Source organism: Physeter macrocephalus, chromosome 20 (assembly GCF_002837175.3).
Source record: "Physeter macrocephalus isolate SW-GA chromosome 20, ASM283717v5, whole genome shotgun sequence".
Classification (NCBI taxonomy): domain Eukaryota; kingdom Metazoa; phylum Chordata; class Mammalia; order Artiodactyla; family Physeteridae; genus Physeter; species Physeter macrocephalus.
The window spans coordinates 4216525-4232583 of record NC_041233.1 but is presented as its reverse complement, the minus strand read 5'-3'; the positions used below and the strand labels follow the sequence as shown (position 1 = coordinate 4232583).

The 16059-nt window shown below is 41.2% G+C and overlaps 1 protein-coding gene across 1 annotated transcript in view; it reads left to right on the top strand.

Moving 5' to 3' along the window:
* PCNX2 (pecanex 2) overlaps positions 1-16059 on the top strand; it is a 302561-nt gene that overhangs the window by 172762 nt on the left and 113740 nt on the right. Inside the window, 2 exon segments of the mRNA XM_055081202.1 lie at positions 5646-5738; positions 6530-6680. Of these exon segments, the coding sequence (XP_054937177.1) occupies positions 5646-5738; positions 6530-6680 (244 nt within the window).

Genomic DNA, 16059 nt, shown 5'->3' with positions numbered 1-16059 from the left:
GGTTGCGGAGCACAAGCTCCAGACGCGCAGGCTCAGAGGCCGTGGCTCACGGGCCCAGCCGCTCCGCGGCACGTGGGATCTTCCCGGACCGGGGCACGAACCCGTGTCCCCTTCATCGGCAGGCAGACCCTCAACCACTGCGCCACCAGGGAAGCCCAAGATGGCATTTTTTGTTCCACTCGATTAGCACAGGATAAATTAATGATATTGCCAAGTGTGACAAGATGAGATCTCTTAGACATTGTATTTGTGTAAATTATTACAATCATCTGGTAAGGCATAATTTATCAAGAATTGTGAAATATTCATAACCTATGATATAGTAAATCTCTGTCATAGGTTTTTCTAGAGAATTAATTCAAAATATGAAAAAAGAATTAGGTGCAAAAAGAAAATGATTGCAGCATACTTCATTAGGGTAAAAAATGGAAGGCAGGGCTTCCCTGGTGGTGCAGTGGTTGAGAGTCCTCCTGCTGATGCAGGGGACACGGGTTCGTGCCCCGGTCTGGGAGGATCCCACGTGCCGCGGAGCGGCTGGGCCCGTGAGCCATGGCCGCTGAGCCTGCACGTCCAGAGCCTGTGCTCCGCAACGGGAGAGGCCACAGCGGTGAGAGGCCTGTGTACCGCAAAAAAAAAAAAAAAAAAAAAAAAAGGAAGGCAAGCTAATATCTAGCAGTTAGCAAAAGTTTGCATTCAGTTTCATTCACTAAATTAATACTTTGAGTGTCCACTATGATACTCTTTTGTGTATGTATGGGTGTGTATGTGTATGGCATCACAAGATGGAAAATTATTTAGCCAGTAAGATACTGTTAGTAAGTCTATACAATAATATTTATAATGGTTACAAAAGAAACTACTGTTGAAAAAGGTAGAAAATTATATGTGCACTAAGACTAGGCCTTTGTGAAACATTCATAGAAAAACCATATACATTTGTGTTTACAGCTAGAACTATGATTCAGCATCCACAGGCAAAAATTACTGGCCCAGAAAACACAGCAACAATCTCTAAGGTCCAGGTGTCTTTCAAGGTTTCTTTTAAAAAATGTTTTCAAGAATACAATTTTTGGAGCAAAATAATATCTGCTTTTTGGTGGCTGTAGGAAAAGAGGGAGTCATTTCCTTTTTATTTTGCTGATGTTACTCTCACCAATATTAAGAGAATCATCTATATTTTTATTCATTGGCACCACGAGGAAAAAGCTCAGTAATTACCATCTGCCATCTCCTTTGGTGAGTTTGTTCAAAACTTTTGCCCATGTGCAGCTAGGAATGGGATAGGGAAGAGTTGTTGGACTTCTTATTGATTAGTAAAGTTCTTTATATATTATAGATAAAAGTCTTTTGTTGGATCCATGTTTTGAAAATGTTTTTTTTCCAAGCTTTGCCTTACCTTTTCATTCTGTAACAAAGTCTTTTGAAGAACAAATGTTTTAAATTTTCATAAAATTCAATTTATGACTCTTTTTTCTTTTATAATTCCAGCTTTTAGTGTCCTATTTAAGAAAGCTTTGCCAAACCCAAGGTCACTAAGATTTCCCCTTATGTTTTCTTTGAAAAATTTGATAGTGTAACTTAGATTTATGAGGTAGGTTGAGTTAATTTTTGTACGTGATGTGAGTTAAGTGTAAAGGAGTTTTTTGTTGTTTTGTTTTTGTTGATGGCTATTCAACTACTCCAGAACCATTCGTTAAAAAAATTTATCCTCTACCTTATTTTGGGGAAAGGTGCCAATTTACCTTGACCTCTTTGTATTTTTTTAAAATAATTAATTTTATTCACTTATCTTTGGCTGCGTTGGGTCTTCGTTGCTGCGCGGGGTTTCTCTAGTTGTGGCGAGTGGGAACTACTCTTCATTGCAGTGCGCGGGCTTCTCATTGCAGTGACTTCTCTTGTGGTGGAGCACGGACTCTAGGCACATGGCTTCAGTAGTTGTGGCACATGGGCTCAGTAGTTGTGGCTCTTGGGCTCTAGAGCTCACACTCAGTAGTTGTGGTTCACAGGCTTAGTTGCTCCGCGGCATGTGGGATCTTCCTGGACCGGGGATTGAACCCGTGTCCCCTGCATTGGTAGGCGGACTCTTAACCACTGTGCCACCAGGGAAGTCCCGACCTCTTTGTTTAAAATCAGTTGGCTATTTACATGTTGGTTTATTTATGGACGCTTTATTCTGTTCAGTTAACCTTGATTTATATTTTGTGCCCATACCATCAATACTTGATTACTGTAGTTTTGCACATACAAGTTCTGAAACCAGATATAGAATGTCCTCCAACTTTGTTCTTCTTTTTCAAAGTTGTCTTACTTAGTCTAGGTCCATTGCATTTCCAAATAAATTTTTGAATTAGCTTGCCAATTTGTACAGAAAAATCCTGTTAGAATTTTGATTAGGATTGCATTGACTCTGTAAATCAATTTGGTAAGAATTGATTCCTTAACGATATCGAATCTTCAAATCCAAGAACATGGTATATCTCTCCATTTATTTCTTTAGTTTCTCTCAGCAATGTTTCATAGCTTTCAATGTACAGGTCTTGCATATTTTTGTCATATTTATCCCTAAATATTTCCTATTTTTGATGCTATTGTAAATGGCATTTAAAAAATTAAGTACATGAAAAATGCTCGACATTGTTAGCCATTGGAAAATGCAAATTAAAACCATAATCAGATACTGCTATATCAAGCTTTCTTGACCTCACACTATTAACACTGAGCCTGATAATTCTCTGTTGTCAGGGAGTATCCTGAGCATTGTAGGATGTTTAGCTGCATCCCGGGCCTCTACCCACCAGATGCCGGTAACACTCTTCCTCTACCCAAAATGTAACAAAAATGTCTCCAGACTTTCCAAATGTCCCTTGGGAGGTCAGATTGTCCCCAGCTGAGACAATTGTTGAGAAGACAGTGGTTGAGAACCACTGTACCACACAACCACTGGAATGGCTAAAATAAAAAATGCTGACTACACCAAGTGTGTATCCTTGTCAAGGATACGAAGCAATTGGAACCCTCCAGACTGCCAGTGAGAATGTAAAATGATTACAACAACTTTGGAAAATCATGTGGCAGTTTCTTAAAATGTTAAGCCTAAACCTACCATATGATCCAAACATTCTACTATTAGGTATTAACACAAGAGAAACAAAAGCATGTGTCCAGAAACAGGTCTGTGAATATTCATAGCAGTTTTATTTATAATAGCCCCAAACTGGGAACAACTCAGATGTCTATCCATGAGTGAATGGTTTAACACAGTTTGGGGTACATCCACACAGAGGAATACTATACAGCACCGAAAAGGAATGGACTATTGATACAGACAACGCATGGATTAATCTCAGAATAATTATACTAGTGAGAGAAGCCAGACCAGAAAAGAATACATTGTCTACAGTTCTATTTATATAACATTCTAGGAAATGAAAACAAGTTATAGTGATGGAGCAGGGCAGTGTTTATCTGAGAATAGGTGAGGAGAGAAGAGAGAGATAGATTAGAAAAGGTCAGGAGAGGAAATTTGGGGTGTGTGTGATGAATATGCTAATTATCTTAATTATGGTGATGGTTTCATGGGGATATACATAGGTCAAAGGTCATCAAATTGTACACCATATCTCTCTATATATGCACGCGCACACACACACACACACACACACACACACACAGGGTTTTTGGATGTCAATTATATCTCAATAGAGCTATTTAAAAATTACAACAAAGAAAAGAAATGGACAGAAAGATAATAAATAGAGGCTGTATAAAGGTTTGTATTTACAGGGGATACTGATGACACTGACAAAAATCAGTGAACTTCCTGTATATTGTCCAACTTTGGAAAAAAAATTAAAAATAATCTGAGGTCATTCTCCCTATTGCTTTAAGAAACGTGCAAATGCAACCCTTCTCCCCGCAACACTTGCCCTGGTGGCCCACTCTTTTGCCTTTAAACAGGGATGAGTGGTCAATTAAAGATGACACAATTTTAAATTAGAATATTTGGGAAAATATGTATCTTCCTTTTGGATAAGCATTCAGCAATTTTTAAGTGACATAAACCATGTCAGTGAAAAATAGGAAATAAAAATTAACATATCTCCACAGCCTAAAGATGCATTGAATTACAGAACTTTCCTCTGGAAAGGTTTGGCCTTTTGTAAGCATTTGGGTTGAAAGGAGATAATAAATTTTTGCCATTTACTAGTAGTAAATTTTCAAGAACACGTCTGATCACAAAAATTTTGTAGATTCAGAATTAAAAACCAATGATTTTCCCTGCTCAAAAATCAGATTACCATTACTAAGAATAAATTTAGAATTTGGTTTATCACTACGATTCCTTATCTGTTTAATACTTGTATGTGAATTGTAAACTTTTGAGAGTGGAAATTCAAAACAACTTTAGCAGCTAATTGGTAATTGATGTTGAGAATGTATCTCTTCACTGTATTATTGATTATCCCAACCAAGCCGTGTTGATTTTTCATCACATGGTTCAGGTTGTTTTTATTCCACTTAAGCTGCCCTCCTGATTTCTTTCCATCACTTTGGATATCAATTCAGTCAGAAAGCCAGCAGTATGACTTGCAAGGAACTCCACATTTTAATTTTAGAAAGGCAAGAAAAGAAAAAGGTCAGGGAGGAAATGTAGGTAAACGGGTGTACGGTTTGTATGAAAAGAAAAAAGGGAGGATGTAGGGAAACAGAGTTGTATATTCTGTATGATTTTCTGGTAGATAACATTCAAAACAGTTGTTTAAGAGGCATAATTCCTTTTCAATACGATACATTGGTATATTTAATGATTTCAGAGTTTTCAAATAACAGTGTGTGATACCTTAAAATGTTCAATAATTGTGTACTGCAGCTAATTGGCCTCTGAAGAGAGGAAAAATTTGATGATCCCTTAATGTTCCTTTTAGCTCTATCAGTCAGCAATATTGTACCCTGATTGAGCTAACACGCCTTTCTTCATATATCTTCAGTATTAATAACATTCTTTTGTCTAACTTTGCTTTGTTTCCCTAGTGCCTGCTCACACCACGATTTTGCATGATGGAAAATTATTAGCAAGTTACTGACATTTCATTTTCTGTACATGAGTACATAATATAAATATACTTAAATTATTTGGAAATGGCCTTTACCCAATTTGACTGGTGAATTAAAATGTAAAATCTATTCTGGGCCGAAGAAATAGGTAAACGTGTAAGAGGCCTCTGTTCGGCATACCCAGGCTGTGCGCATGTTAAAATATAAGCTATGCCAAAGCCAAGTAGAGATTATTTGCACTTTACCCTCCTTTATCACACCTGGGCATGTTGCATCTGATCTGCTTGTAGAGAAGAAACTTATGCCTCTTCCACAGGTAGAAAACCTTTCTTCTCTCCCTGGCTAGCGGATGGAGGCATTGCAGTCCGCATTTCCTCTTCCTCACCCTCTGCCTTAGTTTCCCTGATATTCCTCAAACAGGAGGTGGCAAATAGTCCATCCAGTGTGTGCCATTGGGAATTGATCAGGTAAGTGATGGGCTGCAGGTGTAGCTTATCCAGGGTCAAGATCCTGTCCCCTGATTTACCTGGTCACCCAGAATAGCTGAGAGAAACAGAAGAGCAAACTATACCCTTGTTTTCTGTTTACAGAAGGATATCTTAAAATCCGATCTCATCATCTGCTCGGTGGCTGCCATTCTGTCCTTTGCAGTCAGTGCCAGCACTGTGTTCCTGTCCTTGCGAGTATGTACCCATTTGGCTCTGCATTCTTACCCCCTCCTTATTGTCTGTAATAAACAAAGCCCACTGTGCAGCTCCAGACTATTGGCGGGATGGTGGAGCCAGAGGAAGTACAGAAAAGGCCAGTTGAGGGCTTGAAGGAATATATCCAGGTATGTTACGAGTTATGTCCAAGAGGAGGTTTGATCCACATCACAGAATGCGTTCCTACCGTTTCTGTTTCCCCACCCGGGGAGTTGTTTTGTTTGCACATTTCGTGGAATCCACCGTGAGGACAGTCAGCAGTAATAAGACAGGCTCACGACTCACTTCTACCAGCAGAGAAGGGAGGGCTCACTGAATCAGAAGTGAGACAGAGGTCACAGAGCCAAAAAGATTATTGGAACATAATTTTCATTTGGAAAAACAAAATTAGAGCGCTCCAGATGGGACTTCTGGCTGAAGGTGCTTGCAGACAGTTGCTGTCTCACTTTCCTTTCAATGAGAAAAAGTCTGTTAGCTAAATCTGTTATTCTCCATCCCTTCTTCTAAAAAAAAAAAATAACAAAAAACAAGAAAATGTTTTCTAATGGGCAGAATGTCTCAGCCTCTTCTCCACTCTGTCTCGGTGGTTCTCAACACAGAGATCAACTTCATGCGATATGGGAGAAATGTTCAGAGGCCTGAAGCAAGAACCCATTTGGCTGTGTATGCGTTAGGAGGAGCAGGGAGGGAGGACAGCGTTCCGTGTTCTTTGCGGGCATCCCTCCCCGTCCTTCAGGCTACACACTGACTCTTACCCTCTTCTGTCGCAGCCATTTCTCAGCATCGTGCTGTTTGCCCTGGCTGGCGCTGTGGGGTTTGTAACCCACTACCTGCTCCCACAGCTCCGCAAGCATCACCCGTGGATGTGGATTTCACACCCCATCCTTAAAAACAAAGAGTATCAGCAACAGGAAGTGAGAGGTTAGTAAAATATTCCTCATAAAAATGTGATGTAGCGGGTGGCATCCTTTACCGGGAGGGGGTGCACGGCGGTGTGAATGCACTTCATGCCACGGAACTGTACCCTTAAACATGGTGACAATGGTACATGTTACATTGTGTATGTTTCACCACAATAAAAAAAGGAGAGCGTGTGTTCCTTGGAGTGTACAGTATTGTTCCCAGAACAGGAAAGTTGAAGTGGGGTGAATTAGAAGTATATTTTCTAAAAATGATTGGTTACTACTATTGAGGAAAAATTAATTTATGTCACTCAGACTGTAATCGAAAGTGGGGTCTGGCTGCTCTCTGCACAAAAGCCAATAAAGAGGCCAGGCTGGTGGAAAGGAAAGTTTGCTTTATTTTGGATGCCGGCAACCGGGGGCGGGGGTGGATACCCGTCCAAAGGCCAGCTCCCCTGCACTGACAACCAGGGGGCAGGAGCTTCTATAGATGGAGGGAGGGGCTACATGCAGAAACAGCACAGTCAGCTCTGGCTGTCATCTTGAAATTGGTCACCGGTGGTCTGACCGCTGTCACCTTGATTGTTTTAGGTACAGTTAGTCTTCAGTTCCGGGGTCGGTTTGTTTCTATTTCTCTGAGGCCAATTCTCGGAATTGCGGCTGCTTATGTCATGGCATCTTGTAGTTAACTTCTTCCACCTGGTGAGGGTTTCGGTGTCTACAAGACAGCTCACAGGATATGGCTCAGAGTATGATCTTTAGCCCTTGAGGAGGGACTAAAGGTCCTTAACTTTGCTTAATGACTAAACTATTATTACTTAGTCTTGTTTTCCTTTGCTTCTGCATTTTCTCACTTCTCTGATTAAACTTATTCATTGGCTAAGGTTTTTCCACAGACAGAAGGCAGGCAGAGGACATGGGCTGGGGGAAAGACCGTAGGGTCCTTCTCCCTTTCAAGACCTGAAGTTTATGCTGTTCCAGCTTCAGCTGACTGGGGACCAAGAATAGCATCACTTGACCACCCTTTCATCCTCCACAAAACCAGGGCAGGGATGTAGCAGAGGCTGACCTTTGAATTTTGCTCCCTGAACCCTTGAATTTTGTTGAACTTGCTTTGCTCACCTAGAACTAGACCCACACACAGACCTGTACTTGATTGACTTAGCAGTTCCCTGGGCTGAGTCAGGCCACCGTCAGGTAGTAGCCTGGTAACCCCGACAGTGTTTGAGCTTCTAAATAAAAAAACTCAGGAATTTCTCTTGCTAGGTCTCCCCAGCCTCTGTGATTGAACAGATGGCGGAAGGATTGATTTATCCCCATTTTCAGGCGTATCAGTCACAGTTGATGGCTATAGTTGATAGCTAGCTCATGTTAAAAGAGGTGTCATCTCTACCTCCAGGAATGAGGGAATGTGGGTAGCACCACGGTTTGCTGACTCACAGGAATGTACTGGGCTCCACCAGGTGTGTCATCAGTAACTGCAGTGGACTAGTGTGACCAAAGTAAAAGGGCAGAGGGGAATTAATTAAAAACAAAACAAAACAAAGAAGTGAAAGAGTCGTCACTTATGATACTGTCAGGAATAGAGAGGGCTTCTTCAAGGAACATGTCTGGGTGGCTACCAGCAGCTGCCTTAATTTGAAACAGCCAAATCGGTAAAGCGGCGTTTTGCTTAGAGGACAGACACGGCCTGATGGACCTGCTGCCAGTATAGGGTTTAGAAGGTGGCGGAGGGCAGCTGAGATTGCTCTACCCTCAGAGGCTTGCTTTTCCCACCTACAACACCAGGGGCTCACCAAAGATCAAGCTGCATAATATGGTTTTTGTTGTTTGTTTGTTTGTTTGTTTTTTGCGGTACGCGGACCTCTCACTGCTGCGGCCTCTCCTATTGCGGAGCACAGGCTCCGGACGCGCAGGCTCAGCGGCCCTGGCTCATGGGCCCAGCCGCTCCGCAGCATGTGGGATCTTCCCAGACCAGGGCACGAACCCATGTCCCCTGAATCGGCAAGTGGACTCTCAACCACTGAGCCACCAGGGAAGCCCCTCCATGATATGGTTTTTAAATGCTGTGTTCAATGTTGGGTGCCACTTAAATGCAAATTATTATCGGTATTATAAAAACGGAAGGAAGATAGAGCAGACGCAGTTGATATTAGTCAGTTCATTTTTCAGCCCACTTAAAGGGAAAGGTCCATTCTTGTGGGTCAGTAGAGCAACCTGAAGAAAAGACCAGTTTCTGTAGAACTTCTGCAATGTTGGGGTCACATTTCCCTTTCATTGTCTTAACATTTAGAAAGGCTAAGTTGCAGTGAAGTTTGTGGAGTATTGTTTTGGCATCATCGGTAAGCAGTTGATGGGGATTTGAGGTAAGATGCTTTGACTCAGGAAACGGCATATCTGTATCTATAGCATCTGTATCTGTGCCTAGATATTTAAGTGCCTTGGGGTGAGGACAGAGAAGTTGTCAAATTAAGAGAAAGGAACGTAAGACAGATCAGGCATGGGCTCTCCGTATGGTGGCAGTTCAGAGTGTGGAATTCAGCCCTGAAAGATGAGAGTGGGCAGTTGAAAACTTGGGATGTGTGTGTGTGTGTGAGCGCGATTGTTTTTTTCCCTGAATCTAACAGAACCCAGTCTAAATTAGAATCCTTTAGATATTTGAATTCTGAATGATCTGTCAGTACAAGATTCAAGAACAAGAAAGGAGAGTGTGTTTGTATGTTGACTTCCCCTCTTGGAGGAGCGAGCGAGAGGGCAGCTCTGGGCCTCTGTCCTGTAGGGTGGGCGGGATACGTTCACCCCTGGTACCACGGGCTCCAGCAGAGGCTTGGTGGATGTTTCTCACTTGCCTACATTAGCTGTTTATAAGCTACCTGAAATCTAGCCAATCTAGATTTGACAAATTAGGTCCGAAAAACAGATTTCATTTCAAAATTATGTGTGTTGGAAGGAAAATCCAAATACTTAAAATGTGTTAGTATGAACTTGTTGAAGACCCTTTACCCCTTTTGGTATCATCCACAACCTAAGTTTCCTTTCTTCCTCTTCCTGCCCAGCTTTATGCCTTTTTAGGTATTTCACTATTTCTTTCTTCTACTAGCAAGAAAACATGCACAGGAAATTCAAGCCGATCATATACCTGTAATGTGAAAATATGCCAAATCTTCTTTCTCATATGATCACAGAATATTTTGGAAAAGAAGAGCAGAGCAGGGCTGGCAGGTCTGTGGATACCCCTGTGATCCCTGGTCCAGAGGCAGACATCGCTAACTGAGGACAATCCTAAAACTGGGCCAGTGGCAGACATTGCTACCAATTGGAATTGGTGTATAAGATGAGGCATGTGTGCTGTGTCTCTGTCTCAGAGTTTATATAATCCTATCCCACCACTTTATGTAGGAGGAGACTGACGCCCAGAGACATCAAGGGATGTTAACTAGGGTTCCACTAAGTCTGTGGCCCATGAGTGACCAGAACCCAGGTGATCTCACTCCCTCCGGTAGGGTGCTCCTCCTCCCCACCCTGCTCTCAGCGCGGTGGGAAGATGGCGTGCACTTTGCACGTTGCCCTCAGACTGCGCTTGCCATCGTCACCCCAAAGAACCACATCACTACACTGGGTCCCGTAGTGTTAAACACGCCATAGTCCAGTGCTAACGCTACAAAGCTTTAATCCCTGGTTTGAAACAAACTCACCACCATAAATTCTGAACATTCCTGTGGTTTCTCAAACACACCACATTCTCCCACTACCTTCTCTTTGCTGTTCCCTGTGCCTGGGATGCTTTTCTTAAGTTTCCCTAGACTCAGGCCAGGCAACTCATCCTTCAGGTCTCTGTTAAAATCAATCCCCCCCACCCCCGAGGTCCATCCCTGACCACCTAGACCAGAGTAACTTCCCAGCTGCTCCCCTGAACCTCCTTTTCTAACATATTCTCTGCAGTGACTGAGCAATACATCTGCTTGCTCATGCTGGACCCCCAGTGCTTGTACTTAACTTAAATCTCATCAGCCCTACATTTGCCAGAACAGACTTTAAACTTGGGGCATATACTTTCTTTCAGTTTACTTCCCTGTCTGCATGCCTCTGATACACAGTTTTACTTGATATGTAAAATTACTTGGAGATACAAAATTAATTTTGATATAAAATTCAGACGACGATAAAATGGAACTGTGTTGCAACTCGAAAGACTGTAAATGGAAATATCTTTTTGAGCCAGTTCATTTCTTTACTTCTGAGACTAATTTAAATAAACCTTATCCCATCGTAGCCCCAGCAAGGTGTTTCACCAATATTTAAGCTAAAAGAATAAAATTGTAGGAATCATAGTATAGTTCAGCAGTCAAATGAACCATGGTGGTGATGTGGCTGTAACTGAGTTATACTAATGGGTATGCGTGAAGTTGCTTTTTTTATTGTTCTATTCCCCACCAATCTAAGCAAATCATGCTGAAAATAGCAGAGTAGACACCACTACAAATGGCACCATATTAGTCAAGGAAGCAACTTTTGAGACTCACTGTTTAAGGAGCACTGGGTTTTTAGAAAATAAAGCAAATCTGTTATCCTGAATTATGATGATTATTCTAGAAAAATGACTTCATTTATTGGCACCTGTTGTAAAAGAATAAGAAGTTGGGTCTGTTTGAAAATTTGTTTTTTCTAAGAACTTTCCAAAGGCTTTATGTTATTTCGAAAGGGAATAATGGAGTTGGGTCCCATTTTCACATAGTCCCCCAAGAAGTAATTTCTGTAATATTATCATTCTTGGCTCTTGAGAATTTAAGAAAAGTTGAAATGATCTGATTCGATGGCCATACTCTTACCATAAAAGTGGGTTTTAATGGGGTTAAAAGAGACTGAGATATAGAAAAAGTTCATTATTGGCATTCACTTGTTTACTTATTTATTCACTCAGAAAATGCTTGTGAAGATACTATCCATTGAGAAGATAATTACACAAATGAACTTATTTACAAGATGGAAACAGACTCACAGACTTAGAAAATAAACTTAGGGTTACCAAAGGGGAAAGGTGTATGGGGGAGGGATAAATTAGGAGTTTGGGATTAACATATACACACTACTACATTTAAAATAGGTGACCAACAAGGATCTACTATGTAGCACAGGGAACTCTACTCAGTATTCTGTAATAACCTACATGGGAAAAGAATCTGAAAAAGAATAGATATATGTATATGTATAACCAAATCACTTTACTGTACACTTGAAACTAACACAGCATTGTAAATCAACTATACTCCAATATAAAATAAAAATATTAAAAAACAAAGAAAATAATTATTGAGTTCCTACATGATGCCAAACCAGTGATCCAGTGAGATAGGTTGACTAAGATGTGGTTTCTGTCATCAAAGAGTTTCTGACCTAGTGAGCAAAGCTAAGGCTGTGCTCGAAAAGAAGACCCATGATTGCTACACACAGAGTGATGAAGGGTCAGCACTGCACTCATCCATGCAGCGAATACAAAGAAGTAGAAGGCCCAGTGAAGAGGTTACAGTTAACTTCGTGTTCATTGGTCAAGCTTTTCCAGCTGGTTGGTTGTGCACATAAAATGGAAGTAAATGAGATTTTATAACTAAATGTTGAATTAGTGTCTGCTGCATAGTAGGTGTTTAATAATATTGATTGAATGAATGAATGAATGATTAGTGCCTTGTAAATTTACTGAAGAGTTTCCTTAGACAGGAAAAGCCTGGAGGTAAAGGCTTATTTGAAGGACTCCAGTCTATCTGTATGATAAGATACATACACAGAGTCTCATCCCTCTGCAAAAAATGGTTGCTGAAAAAGCTTAAGCTATAGTTTTTGGATACATTAGAATAAGTGGATAAAAGATGATAGAAATTACTGAACATATCAACTGAAAAATCTCTCATTTAAACTGTAATTTAACCAAATTCACTATTATAAAACTAATTCACAAATGAGTCCTGAATTTGTAATTCTTAAATGAAATTTACTTTGCATTTTAGCAAATCTTGCCTGTTGATTTGCAGATAGACTGGTTTCCGCATGGGAAAGACATGGTTCTGATAGATATTGCTTTTTCTAATGTGTTTTTCATTTATATCAAAGTAATACATAGTGTTAAGAACCAAATAGAACAAGTTGTAATGAAAAGCAGCAGACCCTGGTCAACTTTTTCCAGTCTGATTCCCCCTCTCCAGGAAAAATTACTTTCTACTTTAGGTATTTCTTCTGGTATTTACCATAATTCTTCTAAATAATGTGCCTATTCTTCTATTTCTTGATATTTCAAATTTTCATGTCTACTGGCTTCCTGTTATGAGTAATAAAGATTTATGTCGCTTATCTTCCCTCATACTTTACATTTTCCCCTTCTCCTTCCTACCAATATAACTTTTGTTGAACACATACTCAGTTTTTTCCTATTCATATATGTGTATATCATATAGAAAGAATGTCATACAGAAAGTCTAATTGTTGTTCACATCTAGTCCAGTAGTGTGCCATGATTGCATTTCCTTTCTTGTTCAGATTTCTGTTTTTGCATCTGCTAGCCTTTCCAATAACTATGTAAAATACCTCTCAGTTCAATTTTCCACCCAGGCAAACTTGTCAGATACTATATCTTGTTCCATCCCTTCCCCAACTCCCTCTGGAACCTGCTCCAATTGTTCTTTGTTTATTCCCTCTTTTTGAATGAAGCATATCCTCCAGTCACTCCAGGAAAAGGGTGAGTGGGAAGGAAACATTTTGAGACTTCATCTATCTCAAAGTGTTTTTGTTCTACTTTGCACTTAATGGAGAGTTTGCAGTGTGTAGCTTGATAGGGTGTAAACAGTTCTTTCAGAATTCTAAACAAACGTCCCATTGTTTTCTAGCTCCCACTGCTGCTGGTGAAAAGTCTGATGTCTCCCCAGCTCCTGGTCCTTTATATGTGACCAGATGTTCCCCTGCAGGAAGCTTTTGGAAAGTTCAGGAGGTAATTCAAGTGTCATGGCCCAGAGAACAGGCTCTGGAACAAAGCAGGGCTAGCTTGGTTTCCAAAGAGACGCAGGGCTAACGTCACTGTCCCACACTAGTTGTGCTTAACTATTGTGATTCATCTATAACTGGGGGTTCCTACAACACAGATTTGTTGCAGAAGGAAATTAATCAAGATAATACATGTAGAGCATTTGGCAGAGTCCTTGCAGGCAGAGTATACTCCGTAAGCACATCCTGCTCCTCCTCTCCCCCTGGATTCTGAAATTCAATCATTTTGCACCTCCCTTTGTGTCTTGTTTCACCCATTGTGCTAGGCAGTAGGTGGCCCTTTATACTCTGGATGGACGTGTTTTGAAACTTTTGTTGGCAGGTGATAGTACTCCCTGAATGACCTAGTTCACAGAATTTCCATGGAGATGAACTCCAACCTGATAATACATGTAAAAATCCTTTGAAATGTATATAGCACTAGGGAAAAGAATGCAGCATAACAGGCATTGTCTGATTTTAGAACCTAATGGCTGTGCTGGGGTCTCTGGGAAGGTCTCATATTTGTGTGCGTGATGAGGAGATGCCATAGTTCTGGGAAGAAAGATGTATTCCTTACTCCTTTTGTCTCCCCACATAAAAAGATGCCAGCATCAGGACATAGTCAGAGACCTAGAAAACCCTCCAACGCCTCTTCAATTCGAAGTGACTCAAGTAGTTTGAAGCATGAACTGAACCAGTGCTAGCTGAGTAACAGTCTCATTTGCTACGATGCTTCTATAGGAAAGAGTGTTCCAAATGCCAAAGAAGTGGCTTAGAGCTGATGTGTCAGAAAATAGCCTGCCAGTTGGCAGGCTGCCTTATTTATTCCCAGTGTTGTTATTATTTTCATGCGCCTTCTCTTCCTCTCCTTCTCTTTCCCTTCCTGCCAGCCTCTGTCCCTCCTGCTCTCACCCTCTGGCCCATCTCCTCCTACTCCACTGGGGAACTTATCTTTCTGGGTCAGTCTCCACAAGCCTGGAGGGGGCTGCAGGGGACTGGCAGTGAAACCAGGCTTACACGGCAGCAGGAAAACAGAGAAGTAGAATTCAGCGTCCTCTGCTTGAAGGGGAGCAGGGCCGAGTGAGGCCTGGAAAAGCACAGGCCAACCCTGGGCAGCATTAAGAGGGAAAGGGTTTGGGGACAAGGCTCAAAGGTCAGGGGCCAACCTCACCCTGCAGCTCTCTCTCCAGCAAGCCACAGGGTTTTTACCAGCTGCCCACTGGGGTTCTCCCAGACTGCTGATAAATCTAAAACAATGCAGAAATAAAATAATTGCAGAAGGAGAAAAAAACTAACATGAAAATCAGGAAGTCTTCCTACGCAAGACATGATGTATGCAGGACGGCACTGCAGCAGCTTTGGGCTCCGTGGGCCCAGCACGCATGGGAAAGGCTGAACGAAGGAGGCTGTTTGGAGGAACAGTGCCGGTTCCCAGGTGCAGTAGGTGAGGCCCCTGTGATGAGGCCTGACTCAGTCGCCCTGACATGCATCTGTTGGGATCTTATCTGAAATAGCTTAACCCTCATGGTACTTTATGATAGGATAATATACATAGATGCCAGTGGAGAAATAGAAATGGTGTTTTTAAGTAATCTTGTCATTTAAATAACATACAAATCACACTTTATTTGGGGGAGGAATTCTGATTTTGTAAATTTGTCATTCATCAAACACCTGCTATGTACTAGGCTCTGTGCTGGGTGTTGAGGATACAAAAATGAATAAGAGCATAATCCTTGCTCTTGGCAAGATGGTTGTTCTCACAGGAAGTGTCTTCCTTCATGTGCCCATGGTGAGAACATCTGAAAGTTTCTCTTAACCCTTTTCTTTTGAACATTTTGACCTAACCATCTTCATGTGAAAAATTGATAAATGATTTCACTAGTATTTTTAGTTTTAAAAACTATGGTTTGATATTAGTAGAGGACCTTTCTACCAAGAAGAGAGAGTACATGATTGCCTGAGTCACCTAAGAATTTCTCCATCCCTTTGAGGAGATGTGAAGGAAACATTTTTACTCTCCACTGAATTAACGAAAAACATCAGTGGGATATGAGGTATCCCCTCACACCAGTCAGAATGGCCATCATCAAAAAATCTAGAAACAATAAATGCTGGAGAGGGTGTGGAGAAAAGGGAACCCTCTTGCACTGTTGGTGGGAATGTAAATTGGTACAGCCACTATGGAAAACAATATGGAGGTTCCTTAAAAAACTAAAATTAGAACTGCCATATGACCCAGCAATCCCACTACTGGGCATATACCCTGAGAAAACCATAATTCAAAAAGAGTCATGTACCACAATGTTCACTGCAGCTCTATTTACAATAGCCAGGACATGGAAGCAACCTAAGTGTCCATCGACAGATGAATGCATAAAGAAGAT